This window comes from Hordeum vulgare, chromosome 1H (assembly GCF_904849725.1).
Source record: "Hordeum vulgare subsp. vulgare chromosome 1H, MorexV3_pseudomolecules_assembly, whole genome shotgun sequence".
NCBI lineage: Eukaryota > Viridiplantae > Streptophyta > Magnoliopsida > Poales > Poaceae > Hordeum > Hordeum vulgare.
Genome location: NC_058518.1, coordinates 489,642,167 through 489,659,936, shown reverse-complemented (window position 1 = coordinate 489,659,936; position 17,770 = coordinate 489,642,167). Strand labels below are relative to the sequence as shown.

Below are 17,770 nucleotides of genomic sequence, written 5' to 3'. Positions count from 1 at the left end.
CCTCGGCCATCCGACGTGTAGCGGTGTAGGTCGATCGGGCTCGAGCTTTTTTCATATACATGCTGCTAGCCTGACGAGTTGTCGATGGAATTAGGAGGAGGCCCCTGCCTCCAGCAGTCCAGAAACACGACACGTGGATATGTATCAAACTGACGCCAAACTTTGTTTGAGAGCAGACGAGGAACGCCAGCTGTGGTGCATGCACAGCAGGGAGGATCATGTGTATCGGAATTCAGAACGAGGCAAGCATGCTGAAAGGGGTGGACTGTGCATTGGCTCAGGCCCTCATTCAGAGCGTAAACAGTCTCGCATTATTACCAGCGACGAAGTTTCACGGAGTGGAACGCGACGGCGGTCGGAACAGCAAAGGAAAGGAAAGGAGACGAGAGGAAAGGAAAGGGGGGTGTCGCAAGTCACGAGCTGCAGCGCTGTAGCAAAAGTAATACAGTCAGCTAGCAGGAGTACTACAGAATCGAGAGCATGATTATTCTTTCTTTTTTCCGGGGAAGGACATGATTATTCAGTTGTCAATGGAATCGAGGAACATAGGGGGCATGTGTATTTATTATATTTCTTTTTGTTTGCAAGATCCTTTTGATGTTTTGCAAGTCCATTCATATTTTGCAGTGCAACCGTACAAAATATTTCTAAAGCAAGCATGCGATCCTGCTTCCCTGTTTACTTTCCCGAATGATAACGCCCACGGCATTTCAACACTTGGTCAACACGTTTTAATCATAGTTGGTTTTGAATTGCATGAATGTTGCAGGGGTTTGTTCAAATTCCAGTGCCATGTAGGCATAATATGCTGTGTGGGATTAGAGCGCTCGCCCAAACGGCCTTGCACGACCCGTAACGAGTGGTTGTCAGCTTTGCTTGTGTGGGTGAACCGGTCCTCGCCCGCATGGACATCATTCAGTTCATTAGCACACGACTGCTCACATCGTCGTGTGGGTGAATTTGACTTCGCCCACACGATGCTCCTACGGTGATAGATGACAATTATAGTTGTGCATATATGGCAGCTAGTTAATCACACATGGCAAGTATGGTTGACCATTCATGGCAACTATGATTCTACCACGCATGACAACTACTTAATCACACATGGAAATTATGATTCGACCACACATGGCAACTAGTTAATCACATATGGCAACTATGATTGATCATGTATGACAACCATGGTTTGATGCACCTCGCAACTATTATTAATTAGACATGACAACTATAGTTAATCAAAATGATGCCACGCACATGGCACGAAGTAACATTGTTCTGATGTTTTTACAACTAAAATTGCTATCCAAAAAAATGAAATTCAAAAAAAAACTTGTCACCCAAACTAGAGAAGTTGTCATGCTTTACAACTAAAGTTGTCATTATCGGATAACTAAACTTGCCATAAAAAACATGAGTGTGGAATTGCTTCGTGCCACACGTGTATGGTGGGACGGATAGTTATTGTTGGTTCGATGTGTGGCACAAAGTAGCAGCGTCTGGACATGTGGGCAGTTTTAATGTTTTCTCACACAATCATGTGGTCGGGTGCCTATTATGCCATGAATATCGCGACTCATATTATTTTGTTATCAAAAACAGTAGTCTTTTATTGCGTGTATTTAAAAATATATTTATTTGAACGTTTGAAAGTACACAACAAAAACGAACAGAAGAGATAACCTAAAAGAGCATCTACAAGCGAAATGTTGTAAACGCCCCGGTGGCATGCCCGGTCATTTTTCGAACACAAAGTTGCCACTCAACCACAAGTGGCAAATCCGACTCAAACACCGACCGGCGCTTCCCATATCCAACCCATAAGTTCGGCGAGTATGTGGACGCTTAGACGTGCACGCCAAATCGGATCCAACCCATTGTGGTCCACCTGATCCCATATATATTTTACCTTAATTATCCTCTCTACTTCGGACGAAACTCTAGTCGCACTCCACTCCACTCCACACCCCCCTCCAAGGTAGCCAAGCTCCTCTCTCGCGAGCTCCGACGTACTCCTTCATGGCGGGGCGCTGGATTCGTCTCCGATATGTCTGGACCCGAGGACTGGGGCCTCATCTGTCACGCCCAAGATGCGACTCTATCCTCAATTTGGCACGAAGGCCTCGTCGGGGATAGAAGCGCATCTCGTCGTGTCGCAAGAATGGATATCGTTACAAGTACATGTACTGAAAAGAAGAGATATATATATATACAAAGTTGGCTTACAGTCGCCACAAGCTACATCAGAGTCACTTCAATACATTACATAATCATCAAGAGTAAGAGCAGGGTCCGACTACGGACGAAAACAAACGAGAAAAATAAGAACGACATCCATCCTTGCTATCCCAGGCTGCCGGCCTGGAACCCATCCTAGATCGATGATGAAGAAGAAGAAGAAGCAACTCCAAATGTACAATCAACGCGCTCGCGTCAAGTAACCTTTACCTGTACCTGCAACTGGTGTTGTAGTAATCTGTGAGCCACAGGGGACTCAGCAATCTCATTTTCAAAGGTATCAAGACTAGCAAAGCTTAATGGGCGAGGCATGGTTAAGTGGTGAGGTTGCAGCAGCGGCTAAGCATATATGAGGTGGCTAACTTACGAGTACCAGAAATAAGAGGGGGAAGATTTACGCATTAAGTGAAGTTCAATATGCAACGAGTTGCATATTGACGAAACTCCACGTTAATTATTTAGTTCTATCCCGATTAGATACACGGCAATATTAAATGTGTTTAAACATGGCAAGAGGTGAAGCGTAATTAAACTATCTATCTAGGCATTTTAAATGAGGTCGGAAATGACATATAGCATCTCCGAAACGACCTCACATGTTAATTTACAACTCTGTCCAGATCTGAACTAACACATTTAATTAGTTGTTAAACAGCAAAACAAATAGGTTCACGTGATTCTACGCATCAAGGCAAGCAATTTATACATAGAGAACCTCTCCAACGGAGCTACGGATCAAAAGTTACAAGCACCGCAAGATATGATGGCATGAATGCAATATTTGTGCAACGACGGTTACGAGCACTTCAAAACCTACAACCAGCAAGAGAAAATGAAACTGTACGAGATTTTAAGCAAGTTTCATGTAGGACACGAGCAAATCGGAGCTACGGTTCAACAACTACAAGCAAAACAAGAAATCACTACAATCTGCCAAAATCAGCCACATAGCATTTTCTACGCCCCACAACTACGGGCTACACAACTCCGATATGCTCAAGCAAGGCATGGCACGAAAGAGGGCAAGAAGCACTACTACAAACAACCAACAACAACTAGCATGGCATCATGAAACACTAGGGAAAGAAGATACAAAATGGCATCTCACACACTATTTCAGACTTGGTGAAAATTACACCTCATGAAAGTGCAGTTTTCGATCTAAAGCAATATTGACAGCAGCAAAACCAATAGCTACAGGACTCCAAAGGGCATGAAAATTCACAGCAAGCTAGAGGAACACAAGGGCTACAACTAACTCCATTGGACCAACCTCAAAAGAGCTACATATCACAAGCTAGAAGCAAAACAAAACAGCAACAAAATATAACAGATTCCAGACTTCGAAATATTTCAGCACCTCCAAATCAACATTATTTCTAGCAACTTGAGGGCAATCAAACCACACCTAAACATGCATTTCTATTGCAACCAAAATTACCAGGGGCTAAACAAAACATCCAAGATCAACTCTCTAGTTGACAACTTAGTCAAACAAAGCACGGATTAAATCCTACAAAATAAACAAAAGGGCACGGCACAATATCACGCAAACTAACTTACTCAAAAGCTAAAATTAATTGCACTGAAAAATCACATGGATTTTTCTATCCCGGAAACATATATAAATATGTGGGGTTGCACAACAAAATAAAGCCACACATAAATGCGGGAAAATAACCTATATACGAGAAAATAAACCAGTGGCAAATCCCTACACATAAAAATACAAATGACCGCTCTAAAATGCATGGAAAAAAGGTCCCTAAAACATAGGCATTTAATCTACGGTATACGGGCAGTCCGGACACGCACGAGAAATAACTACGGAACGGATCCTAGTGAAACAGCACGCAAAACGACGCGTTAGGCACTCTAAACGATGTCAAATAAATATGCAAGTTGTAGAATCGTGTTCTACCCGCGAAGCTACCCGAAAACCATATAAAATGCGTCTCGATCCGATCTACGGTTTAAAAGTTATGGGGGTTTAAATATACGTATATCTCTGGAATAAATCTAATTCGGAAAACACCTAAATACATAATGGGCCAAATCTACCTAATGCTACAGGGGGGAAGAGGCTCACCTCGGTGGGCCTAGGGCGCAGGCGGCCTGGAGAGGAGGAGGCGGTGGGCCGGCTCGGCGCTGTGGAGCTGGGCCTGGGGTCGGAGGCCTCGGCCTGGCTTAGCCAGCTAGGCCTGGCTCGGGGAACCTCGTGGCTCGGGGCTGCTCGCCTCGTCTCCCTCCCGCACGAGCAGGGGCGGCCGTCGGCGGCTGGTGGGAGGCTGAGGGGAGAGAGAGAGGGGGTGGAAGGCGGCTAGGATTTGCACGGATTTCGAGGTGGAGGAGGGGGGCTGTCTAAAAAATATGATGAAGGGGGGTATTTATAGAGAAAAGAGGGGCTCGGTTAACCGGAATCGCGTTCCGGATCCAACCGCGGGGTCGGATTCGGACGATTCCGAATGCGGGTATGGGTACGCGGCCGTGTAGAGGGGATATCCGGAGACGAGAGGGAGAACGGGCGGCGCGCCAACGATTTTTAAAACACCGACAAACGTCCGACGGTAGACCGAATACGGTGCCGCTACGGTCGACCGTTCGGGTACCAGACGGACTCCGATTGCGACGAAATTCGACAGGCGGCCTAGCTATATTAAAATAAGACCGCACATCAAATTACAACCCAATCAGAGAAAGTTTTCAACACACTTTTAAAAACAAGATTCGAACGATGCCGCGGGCGCGTGCGAGTGCGGTCGGGCTCAGAACGGACAACGACGTGAACCGGCAACTAACAACGGATGCAAGTTTTGAAAACGGGCGGCAACGGAGACGCCGATGCAATGCAGATGATGCGCATGATGCAACGATGATGCGACAAATAAAAATAGACACACGACGAAAACGGAAAGAGAGGGGAATCTTCGGGAACGTCGGCATCGGGCTGTCACATCATCCCTTGCAGTCCTAAGAAGTAGATGGTCGTCCACACAGTTTTTTGACTCTGTGAGGAGGAGTGTGCCCGCCACGGTCTTCATCCATCCGGAAGGAAGCCATTGCCTCCGTTAGGATAGCGCTAGGATCCGCTAGGGCCAGTGGGATCATCACACGTGATCGTCGCCTCGTCGGCAGCGGAGACCACCTCATGGAAGCGCAACCCCGTTGTGTCGGCGGAACCATTTAAGTGATACCTCATCCATGCGGCCTCTCCCACTGAAACAGAGGCCATATCTGCCTCTATGTTTCGTGGCCAAAACGAGAAGGAAGCATAGATGGCCCTTCTTGCGAGGTTGCGGGCGTGCCTTGAAGCGGAGGTGACTTTGACAGCCCACGAGGCAAAGCCGGTGGAATCGCATGCCAACATGGGTAGGGGAGGGACACCTTTGTGACCGCATAACCGAGAAGCGGCGAAGGAAGGCGACAAAGGTGATGGCAATGGAGCAAAGGAGTGTCGTCAATGACATCGCCGGATCCCCCCCCCCCCTCCTCCCCCGCACACACACAAACACACACAAAAGGAGGAGAAGCCCAAGGACGGCGATGGACCGGACAACTCCGGTAGTGAGCAGGCCCACCTCAATCTATTTTGCATCTTGGACCGCTATGTTTACAAGGAAAATGATGTAGGCTAGGGCAAGGGCGGTCGTGGAGGAACTTCTTTCATTGAAGTTTCATCCATAGTTAGTATAGCTTATCAATGTTTGGTAATTCGTTCACACGTGTTCAACTCCACATATGTTTAACGTTGCATTAGACTAATATGAATTTGAGGATTTGGTTTGATGGATTCTTTTGTGAAGGCACAATTTTAATGTCTGGCCATTTCACCATTCGCACACAAGTGTGAGCGCGTCGGCAAACATATGGGTGGGGGAGGGGGGGGGGGGGGGGGGGGGGTTGGGCAGCTCTGGCTGTAAACGCGCTAAGTAGATACGAACCATGCCTGAAAATGTGCATGGGCCTTCCTCTACTAGCTCACACAGCTTCAGCTCTTCTCTGAATCTATACGCCTAGAATTGTTCAAATTACGCACTTCCCTCTAAAAATAAAATCATTTCCAATGTACTAAATCGCCCATGTGTGCAGAACCAACAGCTCCACGAAGAATAGTTTTGCTAGATCTTTCTTGATGACCTCAGCTCAGTCTTGCCTTCCTTTTTTTTTGAGAATCCAGTTTCGCTTTCCTATGTACAAGAAATATATAATCCCTGCTTTTCTTTCTGGATGAGTATGACGCTTAGATTGTGCCCTTTCTACGGTCAAGTACTGATGGGCCTTCGTTCTGAACTCGACAATATTTTCTTTGATTATCGTTTTTCTCATGTCCATCTTCATTTGTATCCACGTTATATTGATATTTATCATTTTACTAGAGCTTTTGGGGAGGAGAGAGCTTAGAAGAACGAAAAAATTTCAGATCCAAGAAACTTCCCGTTGGGAAGAAGACCCTCTAAACTCGGAAGTCCTATTCTATGCCCGAGCTCAAATGCTTTCTCATAAATAGTAAAATCATGGACCCATTTATCAGCGAGCTTCTTGTTTCCCGGGAAGGCCTTCAAGCAGCTAGTAGAATGGGGGATCAACAGATTACTAGAAGGGCATTGCCTCCTTTACTGCGCCGCTTATATTTTTTAAGTTGTACATGTTTCGTGTATTTTTTTTTTAAGTTTTGATAAATATTCCTATTAGTTGGTTTGACAGGTGGGGGATACAATGAAGTGTATTTTTTCTATCAGATATGCTACTTTTGGGGACATACTTTGTGAAATCGTGCTTACAGATGTATGTGTTAATTTATGGTCAGAGATTAAGGAAAAAATGGGACAACAATGCAAATCAGAGAAGTGATTAGTGGGAAAATGTCTGGTATAACCAATCCATAGCGAATCATTCATGAGTGTATCATTTTTCTTTTTTATTATGGTGCTTGGGTGGATATTTTTTGACCGTGTGATAGGACGTCTTTTAATTAGTACAAAAACATGAGAAAGTTACTTATGTTGTGTGACGCGTATGTTATGCTGATGCTCAACGTATCATGTGCGACACTTCTGTTTTGTCACCCATTCATCGAGAGATCCCACCATGGAACCAGGATGAACGACCCACTCAATTATGTATCCAATCAAAATTGAAGAGTTGAATGAGGGGATTTAAAATGGGACAGCTTAACGAAGTTAGAGATTTGATTGCCACAATAAAGGATTGACGGAGTCAAAATCAAGGATTGACGGGAGAAGCTTAAAAATTAGGGAGCAAGATGTAGTGAAAATGAATGAGAGAGCTCATTTTGGAATTGTTGACTCAGTCAAAATTGGATGACTTCATATTGAGTGCTCAATTGATTGCGAGGCCTTAAGAAATACGAAGCAGTGTTAGGATTGAAATAATTGAATGAGAAATTGTTAATCTGGTTAAAATTGGTGATTCAATTCTAAATTGATGACTTCAATTGAATGAAATGCCTTTAATTCTAGAGGGTTTAGTGATATAGTATATATGGAAAATTGACTGTTCTGATCTACTGGACTTGTGGCATAGGCCTAGCAATCTCCGGGCGAATGGGGCACATATCATAAGGGAAATTAAACAATTGGCTGACACTTTTCAGTGTTTCAAGCTTCTATGGACTCCACACAATACAAATTGGCTGGCGCATTTTGCGTTTAAACCTGAGAATGGTTATTAAAAAATCAAGAGTGACGGTTCGGTTCTTCATTTGGATTTGATTGGTTCAAATTTTATTGGCCTGAGTTTTTTTTAGTTTGGTTTTGGTTTGGGTATGTGGAGAAACTAGTTTGGGTATAGTTGGTTATGAGTTTAAACAGTTTGGTTATTAGCGATTATATACTATGGGTCCAAAGTGGTTTCTAGGCATTGGTTATGTGCAATAACCAATGACAACCGAGAACGAGTATCTTTGATCCGCGTGCATGCTGTAAGCACTATGTAATTATGTATTATGGGAAAACACCGCATGAATATTGGAAATGTTTGCTTGTGCTTTGCCTAAGCGGTTTGATTTTAATAGAACTGTTAGTGAGCTTTTCAGCCGTGAGCAGGGGCGGAGCTAGGCTAATGCAAGGGTATGCAATGCATACCCAACGTTCTTTGCAAAAAAAAGTATATAAGCTCCTATATACCTTTATATAACATATGGCAAACTTGTTGTACGTATAGAGTAGACAAACAAAAAAGAAAACGATTCCAAACTATATTGAAATCATTTGAGTCATTTGAGTTTGTTTTCATGTTGCACTTGATGGAGGAACTATTTGGGTACACAAATGGCTTGAGTCAAGCTTTACAAAGGAGGGATCAAGATATTGGGAATGCTATTGATCTAATTTCTCTCACTAAGCAGCAATTGTTGAATTTGCGAGAAGATAGTGGGTGGGAATTATTTCTCGAAAATGTCAAGTCTTTTTGTGTGAAGCAGAAGATCAAAGTGCCTGACATGGATGGATTTTATAAGTCGGCCGAGAGATCCAATAAGTTCTTCAAGAAAGTAAAGAATCTCCATCGCTTTCGTATTGATATGTTTTTGGGTCTTATTGATAGGCAACTTCAAGAGGTCAACAATAGGTTTGATGAGGTAAACACCGAATTACTTGTATGTATGGCATCGTTCAATCCTGTTGATTCATTTGCTGCTTATGATCAAGAGAAGTTGGTCAAGCTTGCCCATTTTTATCCTAAGGATTTCTCAAAGACTGAAATATTGAAACTTCCTTATGAATTGTCAATGTTTATTGCTGATATGCGTAGAGATGAAAGATTTATAAAGGTGAAAAATATTGCCCAACTTCCAGCCAAGCTTGTTGAGACAAAGAAGAACATATCATATGCCATTCTTTACAGGCTTCTCAAGTTGGTGTTAATTCTCCCGGTGGCGACTGCTAGTGTTGAGAGGGTCTTCTCTTCTATGAATTATGTGAAGAATAAGTTAAGAGCCAAAATGGGAGAGCAATATTTAAATGATTGCTTGGTTACTTTTCTTGAGCGTAAATTCTTCATCCAAGTAAAGGAAGACACCATCATATCTCGCTTCCAAAAGGTGATCGTAGGGTTAAATTTTGATTCTCCTTGTTGCGATGTAATCGAATTATTGGAGACACAGTTTCTACAAATAATAATTTTTAGTTTCGTTGTTATTATTATGAACTTTCCTATTTCTTACAATGTTGGGAAGCAGTTTTTTTTACTACGCATACCCATATCCAAAATCCTGGCTCCGCCACTGGCCGTGAGCATTTTCTTTTTGCCTCTTGTTGTGTCCTGACTGTATCTCAAGGATAACTTTGTTCGCAAACTGTTGTAGATGCACTTATGCCTTTTATATCTCATTTGCTTTTTATCATGTCAATTTATGCAATCATATGTACATTGAAGCAAACCCATGGTTATGTATTAGGTTTAAATTAGTTTGAGTGAAAAAAATAATGAATTCAGTTTTGGTTAGGCTGAAATTGACATTAAATGGATATGATTCAAGTATGATTTTGAGAGGCAGATGTACGGGTATGGTTCAAGTAAAATTCAAGTATGAAACTTTTCTCAGGTTTACGTGCGTTAGAGCAGCTCTTAGCATTTCTTCTTTTACATGATTTGATGTAATTCCTGGATTCCTGACTAGAATTATTCAGTAAGATTGTAATCCCTTGGCAGGTCAATAAAGCAAGTGAATAATGTAAAAAAAAAAAGTAGTGATGTAAAATGTCATGTATTTCTTTACAAAGGGAATATCTGTCAAATTGTACGAATGACGTATAGAGTCACTTCAACCACTCCGGCGGCCATATTTTACGTATTCTGACGTACATTGACAAAAATGGGACATGGAATCAACTTCAGTGACCGCAAACGACTTATTCTAAAGACAAAATGTGTCACGTCCTAGCCAACGCATGCACATACGCGCGGGTGCTCAGTGACGCCGCGAACACGGCATGGATGCACGTTGCGTACCCCAGAGGGAATAGCGCGTGTGTGATCCCGGCGCCGCGTCCGGAGCCCGCGGCGGGACGGCGCCAACGGGATCCACACCTCTGCCCCCACCTTCTTCATACCACCAGACGTGCGGCCTCCGTCGAGCGAGCGCGCGGCCACCGTCGCGATCGACCAGACGCGGTGGAACAGGGTCCTATCCGGCCGTTACCCCGCTGATATATAGCGCCGCGTCTCCGGCACTGTTCGGTCGCAGCTCTGGGCACGCCTCCTCCTGGCTCTCGCCGGTGCCGGACGCCACCTCGACCTCGTCCTATCCTACCGTGGTGGCAGTTGATCAATGGAGGAGCTCGACGAGTTCGAGGTGCTCTGGCCGGAGTACTACGCCGGCCTCGCCCACGCCGACGATGACCAGCACAAGCCGCTGCCGTTGGCGTCGAGCGTGCACGCGCAGAGCGCGGCCACGCCGTGGCAGCGGCGCGCGGCACGGTCTCGGCCGGTGGACGTTCCTCCCACTCCCAGCAGGGCCGCCGTGCTGTTGCTACGGTGGAAAGACGGTACTGACCATGACGACTTGGCGGGGAAGGACGGCGGTGGGAAGAAGATCATCGTGCCGCCGCACCTGCTGGTCTCCGGCAGGCGGCTGTCCGACGGGGAGGCCGCGGCGGCGTGCACGCTGCTGCGGTCGGGGGCGGCGAGGCACGGCAAGCGGGCGCGCGACCTGCGCCACCTGCGCAACTCCGTGCTGCGGATGACCGGCTTCATCGAAGGATGACATGCACCGATGCACGTACTAGGGCCCTGTTTGTTTCATAAGTCCTAGGACTTTTTTAAATCCCAACTTATAAGTCATAAGTCCCTACCTGTTTGTTTACAGGGACTTATAAGTCCAGAGTCCCTACCTGTTTGTTTACAGGGACTTATAAGTTCATGTTGCGGCGGTCGGACCAGACGAACTGAGGGAGACGAGGCGGAGGCCGGGCGGCGACGGGGCGGGGCGGCGACTAGGCGGCGACGGGCGGGCGGCCGGCGGGGCGGCGACGGGGCGGGCGGCGACTGGGCGGCGATGGGGCGGGCGGCCGGCGGCCGGGCGGCGACGGGGCGGGCGGCCGGCGGCGATTGGGGCGGTGCGAGCGTTAATCGGGGCAGGGCGGCGGCCACTGCATCGGGAGACTACCGCGGGCCTAACCAGAATAAGTCCCAATAAGCTCCTATTAAAGAGTCTTATTTGATAAGTCCCAAATAACCATAATAAGTCCCAATAAGTCCCTTGTGTTTGATTTAGGTGGGACTTATAGGAACTTTTTTAAGTCTTAAAACCAATAAGTCCCTAGAAACAAACACCCTCTAGGTCGTCCTATGTTTGGGGTTACTATTTCAATTTGTATGTCAGAAAATGGTCAAATGAGTTTGAACCGGTCCGTACGTGGCATCAATCTAGTGAGTTGGTACGTGCATGATTCCTTCCTCCAAATTAAGCTTACATGTGCGTTATCAATGAATATGTTACTGTATGAAAGTGCCTAAAAAAACTTGTTGCTATCAATGGGATTGGCTAGCACTAAGTTCCGAGCCAACCTATCTTGCCGTGTGAGAACTCTGTCAAATATTGGTCAAACGAAGCAAGTTTACACAGGACAGAAATTCCGCCATTGGTAAGTAGGACGATACGCGTGCAAATACGTACGTACATACGTGCACACCTGTACCAGGCGCACGTCCACGTGGCAGCCGAGGATAGGGTGTACCGCACTCCACATCAACCCCTTCCTTCCTTCCATCCCAGGCGCAGGCAGAGACACCCACAGCTAGCAAAGTTTGTCCAAACGCGCCACTACTCCTCCTCCAGTTGCCAACTCCCCAAGGAAGTCTGCTTGCTCACCAAGACACGCCATCGTCTCCTTCTCCAATCTCCATCCCCTTCCTTCCACAGCACACCTACCTTCGCTCGCTATATATGCCCCTCGCCATGGCAGCCCCAGCTCTTGCCTTCCCGGACACACGGCCGGGGAGGCCATGGATCATCAGGAGCTCCAAGAAGCCGACGTCCTCTGGCCACACTACAACTCCGAGCACCGCCGCGACGGCGACGACGGCAGCAACGTCGACGGAGACATCGCCAAGGTGTCCCCGCCGGAGCTGTCTGCCCCGGTCCTCGTGCCTCTCCGGAAGCGGCGGTCTCGATCCTGGACGGCGTCGTCCGACGGGAGCGGCAGTGGCAACGACGACTGCAGCGACGGCGACGTCCGATGTACCAACGACGCGAAGAGGAACGTGCCGCCCCACGTCCTGGCCGAGCGACGGCGGAGGCTCGCCGGGAGGTCGACGGCGGCCTACTCCATGTGCACCGGCAAAGGGAGGACGCTCAAAGGGCGGGACCTCCGCAATATCAGGAACCTCGTCCTCAGGATGACCGGATTCATCGAGAAGTGAAATGGATTCTACACCGTGGATATATTGCTTCGTTGCTTGGGAACGTCCATGGATGTGTGTGAAAGCTTGTGGCAACCTAATTAGAGTTTTCGGTGAGAGCAGAGGTGAAGAAAGACAAGAGATGTAATAAACTCTCTGTTTAATTAATTAATTTTATCTGTTTAATCAAAATTAAGCATGTGTAGTGTGCGAGTAGCTTGCTCAGGAATAAATGTACATTTCTGAGAAACAGAGCAAAAGGGAAGAGGGTTAAAAACTCTAACTGGAATAACAGAGCTGCTAGCTATGCAAAATCATCTGATTAGTTTGTAATCCCTATGTAAGTTAATTGTAAGCCGGTGCTTAGTCGTTACTATTTAATCTCATGTTGAGAAATATAGTAGGAGTAATCTAGAAGGTACTGAGTAGTGCAAACAAAAACGAAAATGCCGTTTGGAGCTCGACCTTTATGGAGGCCAGTTTTTAAAAAATCTAAAATTCATCAAAATTCATATTTTTACATTTCAAAAAAAATATCTAAAAATACAAATATGCATGGAGATATAACACACATGTGTGTAAATTTTCAGGATGAAATACATTGAAACGAGGGCTATGTAAAATAGACAAATATGTGGCTTTTTAACACATGATACTATTCATCACAAAAGTCCATGAATTTATTTTTACAGATCGCATCTCAAAGTATTTCATCATGAATTATTGCACACACATACATTTTATCCTTGTATATTTGCATTTTTTCTGATCTTTTTTAAACCGGAAGTTTGATTTTTTTTAAAAGGTCGAGCTCCAAAAGGCCCTACTAAAAAACCAAAAGGTAATTACATTCTTCTATAACATGCTTTCTTCTTCTTCTTAAACCTTTGCCCCGATCAGAATTTGTTATCAATGGATATCGAACCTTTCCGTGCAATGTAAAATCCCAACTCAACAACATCATTCCACTTTTGGATCTCCTTTTGGGACAAAACCCATTCGAGGTCGTCATCTTCAAAATTAAGGAAGGAGGCGAATATTCGTCGAAAGGGGTGTTATTCTGGCCGCGGGAGGAAGGCTTGGGTTGACCCTCAGCGAATTAGTTGGCGTTGCAGGTATGGCCAATATGTACCTTCATTGGGCATATTGTATCTTGCATATGGCTTTGACCTCGTTGTTTGACAGCAAAGTGGAAAGGAACACATCCACGATTGTCGACATCCATATCTGATACTCCCTCCGTCACTGTTTAGAAGGCATGCACGTGTATCTATGTCATCAATTTAACTTATATAAAATATATTGTTTAACATAAAAATTATATCGTTAGAAAATATAACATCTAAAGTTTCTAATGATATATTTTTTGTTATATATGTCTCTCATTAAGTTGGTCAAATTAACGACCTAGGTACATGTGTCGGACTTGTAAACTCAGACGGAGGGAGTATTTTCTTTCCCTCTCGCAAGACAAGTAGGGTAAAGCCTTCCTACCCTCAATTCTTCACCATCGAGACAATATCGTTACCTTCCCTATGCTTGTCGCTCTGGCAGCCGGTAGCTGGGAGGGGAATCATGGTACCTTTACTCCGTTTACTAGATAGTTTAAGGTTTTATTCCTCACAAGAGTGGCACTTGGAATAATGGTAGTGCTTCTTTGAGTCAATCTACCGGGCTTCAATCCTCCTAAAATTTCCCTGACGGGACAGATTAGAGGAAGCCCGAGGTATATTCCTATCAGCTTGTCGGGGCGGTGAGGTTTAGGGTTTCTCATCGTGTGTACGCGATGGCGAGATTTGGTACCAGGTTCTTCAGATCGATTTAATGGTTCAACTGCAATGATTGATGCACCGGCGCACTCGTCCTTGCGAATACGTGCACAAAGACTTGACGACTGTCATCAACAAGGCTAGGCCGATTTTGTTATGGTAGCGACCATAACTACGTGTGAGTGGTTCTTTTTGGCGACGATAACTCCATGTGAGCAAAGAAAATGTTGATTGCATTGTGTAGATGCATTGACCTTGATGTCTGATTTTCAGACCAGCCATGCAATTTTGAGAAAAGTAAAGAGAAAACTAGCTTGTAGAGAATTATTACTTGGTGAACCCAATGTAGAAACGAAGACTTCAAATCACAAACTGTAACATAATAGTACACCAAAGTGCAACAACAACACACACAAAATAATTTTATGTTGAGCTTACAGTAAAATGGAAATTGACCCTTTTAATTCCTTCCAATTTCCTTTACTTTTCTTTTGGAGCTACAGCTTCCAAAAAAATGATTTTGATAAAACTTTGATGGCACACACGACGTATAAATATAATGAATTATTCTTCACCCGAGGTAATCTTACGATTGTTTCATAAATAAATTTTATTTTTTCTACAAATAGCTACATGCATATTGATTCATTATATAAAATTTGGCATAATAAAACAATAATATATGTCAGGAAACCAGAAAAAAAGCATTTTATGTGTATTTTATACTATGTTTTTATGTTCGTAACTTTACGTAGCGTAAATTTTTTTTACGGCGATTTAATATTTTCCTACTTTCTCTTTTCTGGTAAGAAGCAAGAAAAAAATTATGGAACATAAAAATATGGTGCATCGATGGTAAAATAGAGGGGTGAAGAATAACTATTCCTCATCTAGGGTGACGAATATCGCGACCCTAGATATAAGCATAGTTTAAAAAAGCGAATCGAAAATCGAACTGAAAATGTTGTCGGTTCAGGTTTTAACCGGTCGGACCGCCGGTTCACCGGTTCGATTGTCGGGTTTTTAAGCAAAATAATAATAAACGTTAATAAATATATGTGCTAATATAGTATGAAACAATAGTCCAATAAAATTATTTTCATGTAGTGATCAACAAAGTAGCATAATTGAGTTGGTTATAGGGCCGTGGGCACGCTTCGCGTATTGCTCACACGATCTGGGATAGAATCCCACTTCTCCCAATTTCTATTAAAATATTTTTTTGGTTTTCCCCGATTTATTGACCCAATTTTTCAGTGGTTCTCCAGAAAACCAGCCGGTTCGACCAATTTTCTCCGGTCCAATTGCAAAACAGTCTTATTAGCTTAAAAACAGATGAGGCTGTCGGTTCCAGTTTTTTCCAGTCCAATCTGGTTTTTAAAACTAGGCATATAAGTGGTCAAATCCGTAAAAATTTTGTTTTTTACAATTTTGATCGCAAAAAGTGTGCAGAACAGAAACCGTAAAAGTGGTTCAACCCGTAAAATTTTCAAGAGGCATGATAAAGCCACATCGAAACCCTTATTTTTGAAGGTTGGAAGACAGATTCTAGGAGGGAGGGTCCGTATACCGGTCAAACCTCGTTGGAGCAAACACGCCGCCGCAAGAATCCGTCCAAAACTTGTCGCAATTCATCACCACAAGCCAAAAAAGGCCGTTGTACGCCACAATCATCGCCTTCGGTTTGAATTGGATGGGCTCGACCTCGCCATGGCCTCCCATGACCTCGGCCTGGCCGCCGAAATACTCCCACCGTGGCGGGCAAAGGGGCACGGCTGGCAACAGAGCAAGTCGCTGACGACGGAGGCGGTCGACAAGGCACGGCTGACGGAGTTAGACGCGGCACGGTCAGCTGGAGAAAGGGAGGGCGGTCACCGGACCAGAGGAAGAAACTCTTTACGACGGTTCTACAGTTTTTTTAACAAATTTTGTTTCAACATAGCTAAAATGGTTTCTTAAAATGTTTTTTTTTCAATCTGTATTTAACTTTTACCGTTTACGTTTTTACAGTGTTCGCTCTTAGAGAGTCGATGTTAGAAGAATGTTTGGTGCGAGAGGTTTTTCTTGGCGTAGAGCGGCGCAGTTCCTGTCCAGGAATTCCGTGTCTTTGCGTGCCTAATAATTGAGGGGGGCAGTCTTTCCGGCATATAATTTGTGGGACCGTGGCCATGAGCTAGTGCGTGTACGAGAGAGCAGTCGATATGCGGACTGTAGATTATTCGTTCAAAGGAATAATAATGTTACCAGATTAGGACGGAAACGCGTCACGTCTTTTCCTTGCTCGAGTGATTGCAACCGCGCGGACGCGGTTCCATCAGCACAGATCTCTTCCGTGTTCTCAATGGAGTGAAGCATGCAATTTGAGATTTTTGCTAAGGTCTCCATCAAACGCAAGATCACCCCGCCAAAAGATAGAGAAGCCACAGCCAAAACAAAGCTCGGCGAAACCAAAAAACGAAAACCATAAACCAAACGGTATTCAAAATCAGAAAGACGCTAAAAAGAAGCAAGAGAAAAACCAAGGAAAAAGAGCTGAACGGGGAAAAAAAAAAGAAACAATTTTGAGTTCGGGATCAGATGGTAAATCACGGGGACGCCCCAGTGTCGTAACAGGCTTGTTGGGGCGGGCACCCCTCTCGCATAAATTAGGCGAGCCTGTACCACTCCTCATCTCCCTTTGCTGCCTGAAGGATCATGCTTAACCACGCCGCACCCCGTCCCCTCTTTAAACGCCTCGTCTCCACGCGCTCGCGCCCTGCAGCCGAGGTGGGACTAAACTTGCATTTACACGTTCTGATAAGATAACAAGTTGGCAGCAATGCTAAAGCATTTATAATATCTCATGACGATTATGAACAAAGGGGATGTAGCTCAAATGGTAGAGCGCCCGCTTTGCATGCGGGAGGCACGGGGTTCGATCCCCCGCATCTCCAAATTTATTTTTTCGCCGCTGGTCAGTTTGTCTATATATTTTTCCCTCATGCCTATTTTATATCGTTATAAACTGATTTTTCATCTTATCTATTTGCTCATATCTTCTCATGTCATCGTCAAATTTCCTTTTTTCTATCTACTTTTCCTGTTTTTAATATATAAGTGCGTTTAAAGATTTTGATATTTTCTTGTCCTTGTGGAGTTCTTGACTATATATTCTCTGTTTTTTCCTATCTATATGTTTGTATCACGCATTGAGTCATGTTTTTTTAGTTAGTGTTGTTGCTCTCGTTTTTTACCTCCTTTAGGGGATGTTTCCACCATTTGATTTTTTCCGCATGCCTATTTTATATCGTTAAACTGATGTTTCATCTTATATATCTATTTGCTGGTATCTTTTCTTGTCATCGTCAAATTTACCTTTTTTTATTTACTTCCCCAGTTTTTTAGACATTTTAATATTTTCT

General features: G+C 44.4%; 2 protein-coding genes and 2 non-coding genes across 4 annotated transcripts; 3 read left to right on the top strand and 1 right to left on the bottom strand.

Annotated features, from left to right (window-relative positions):
• Positions 1-10,038: 10,038 nt before the first annotated feature.
• Positions 10,039-11,851, top strand: LOC123448738. Its single transcript, XM_045125734.1, has 2 exons — positions 10,039-10,985; positions 11,540-11,851. The coding sequence occupies exon 1, from the start codon at positions 10,529-10,531 to the stop codon at positions 10,961-10,963; it is 435 nt and encodes a 144-aa protein (XP_044981669.1). The 5' UTR covers positions 10,039-10,528; the 3' UTR covers positions 10,964-10,985; positions 11,540-11,851.
• Positions 11,852-12,002: 151 nt separating this feature from the next.
• Positions 12,003-12,846, top strand: LOC123448749. The gene has a single exon (XM_045125745.1). The coding sequence runs from the start codon at positions 12,205-12,207 to the stop codon at positions 12,619-12,621; it is 417 nt and encodes a 138-aa protein (XP_044981680.1). The 5' UTR covers positions 12,003-12,204; the 3' UTR covers positions 12,622-12,846.
• A 4,092-nt stretch (positions 12,847-16,938) lies between these two features.
• Positions 16,939-17,045, bottom strand: LOC123423410. Its single transcript, XR_006621070.1, has one exon. It is a non-coding gene; the product is annotated as a small nucleolar RNA Z279/snoR105/snoR108 (small nucleolar RNA).
• A 184-nt stretch (positions 17,046-17,229) lies between these two features.
• Positions 17,230-17,302, top strand: TRNAA-UGC. The gene has a single exon. It is a non-coding gene; the product is annotated as a tRNA-Ala (tRNA).
• The last annotated feature ends 468 nt before the right edge of the window (positions 17,303-17,770 follow it).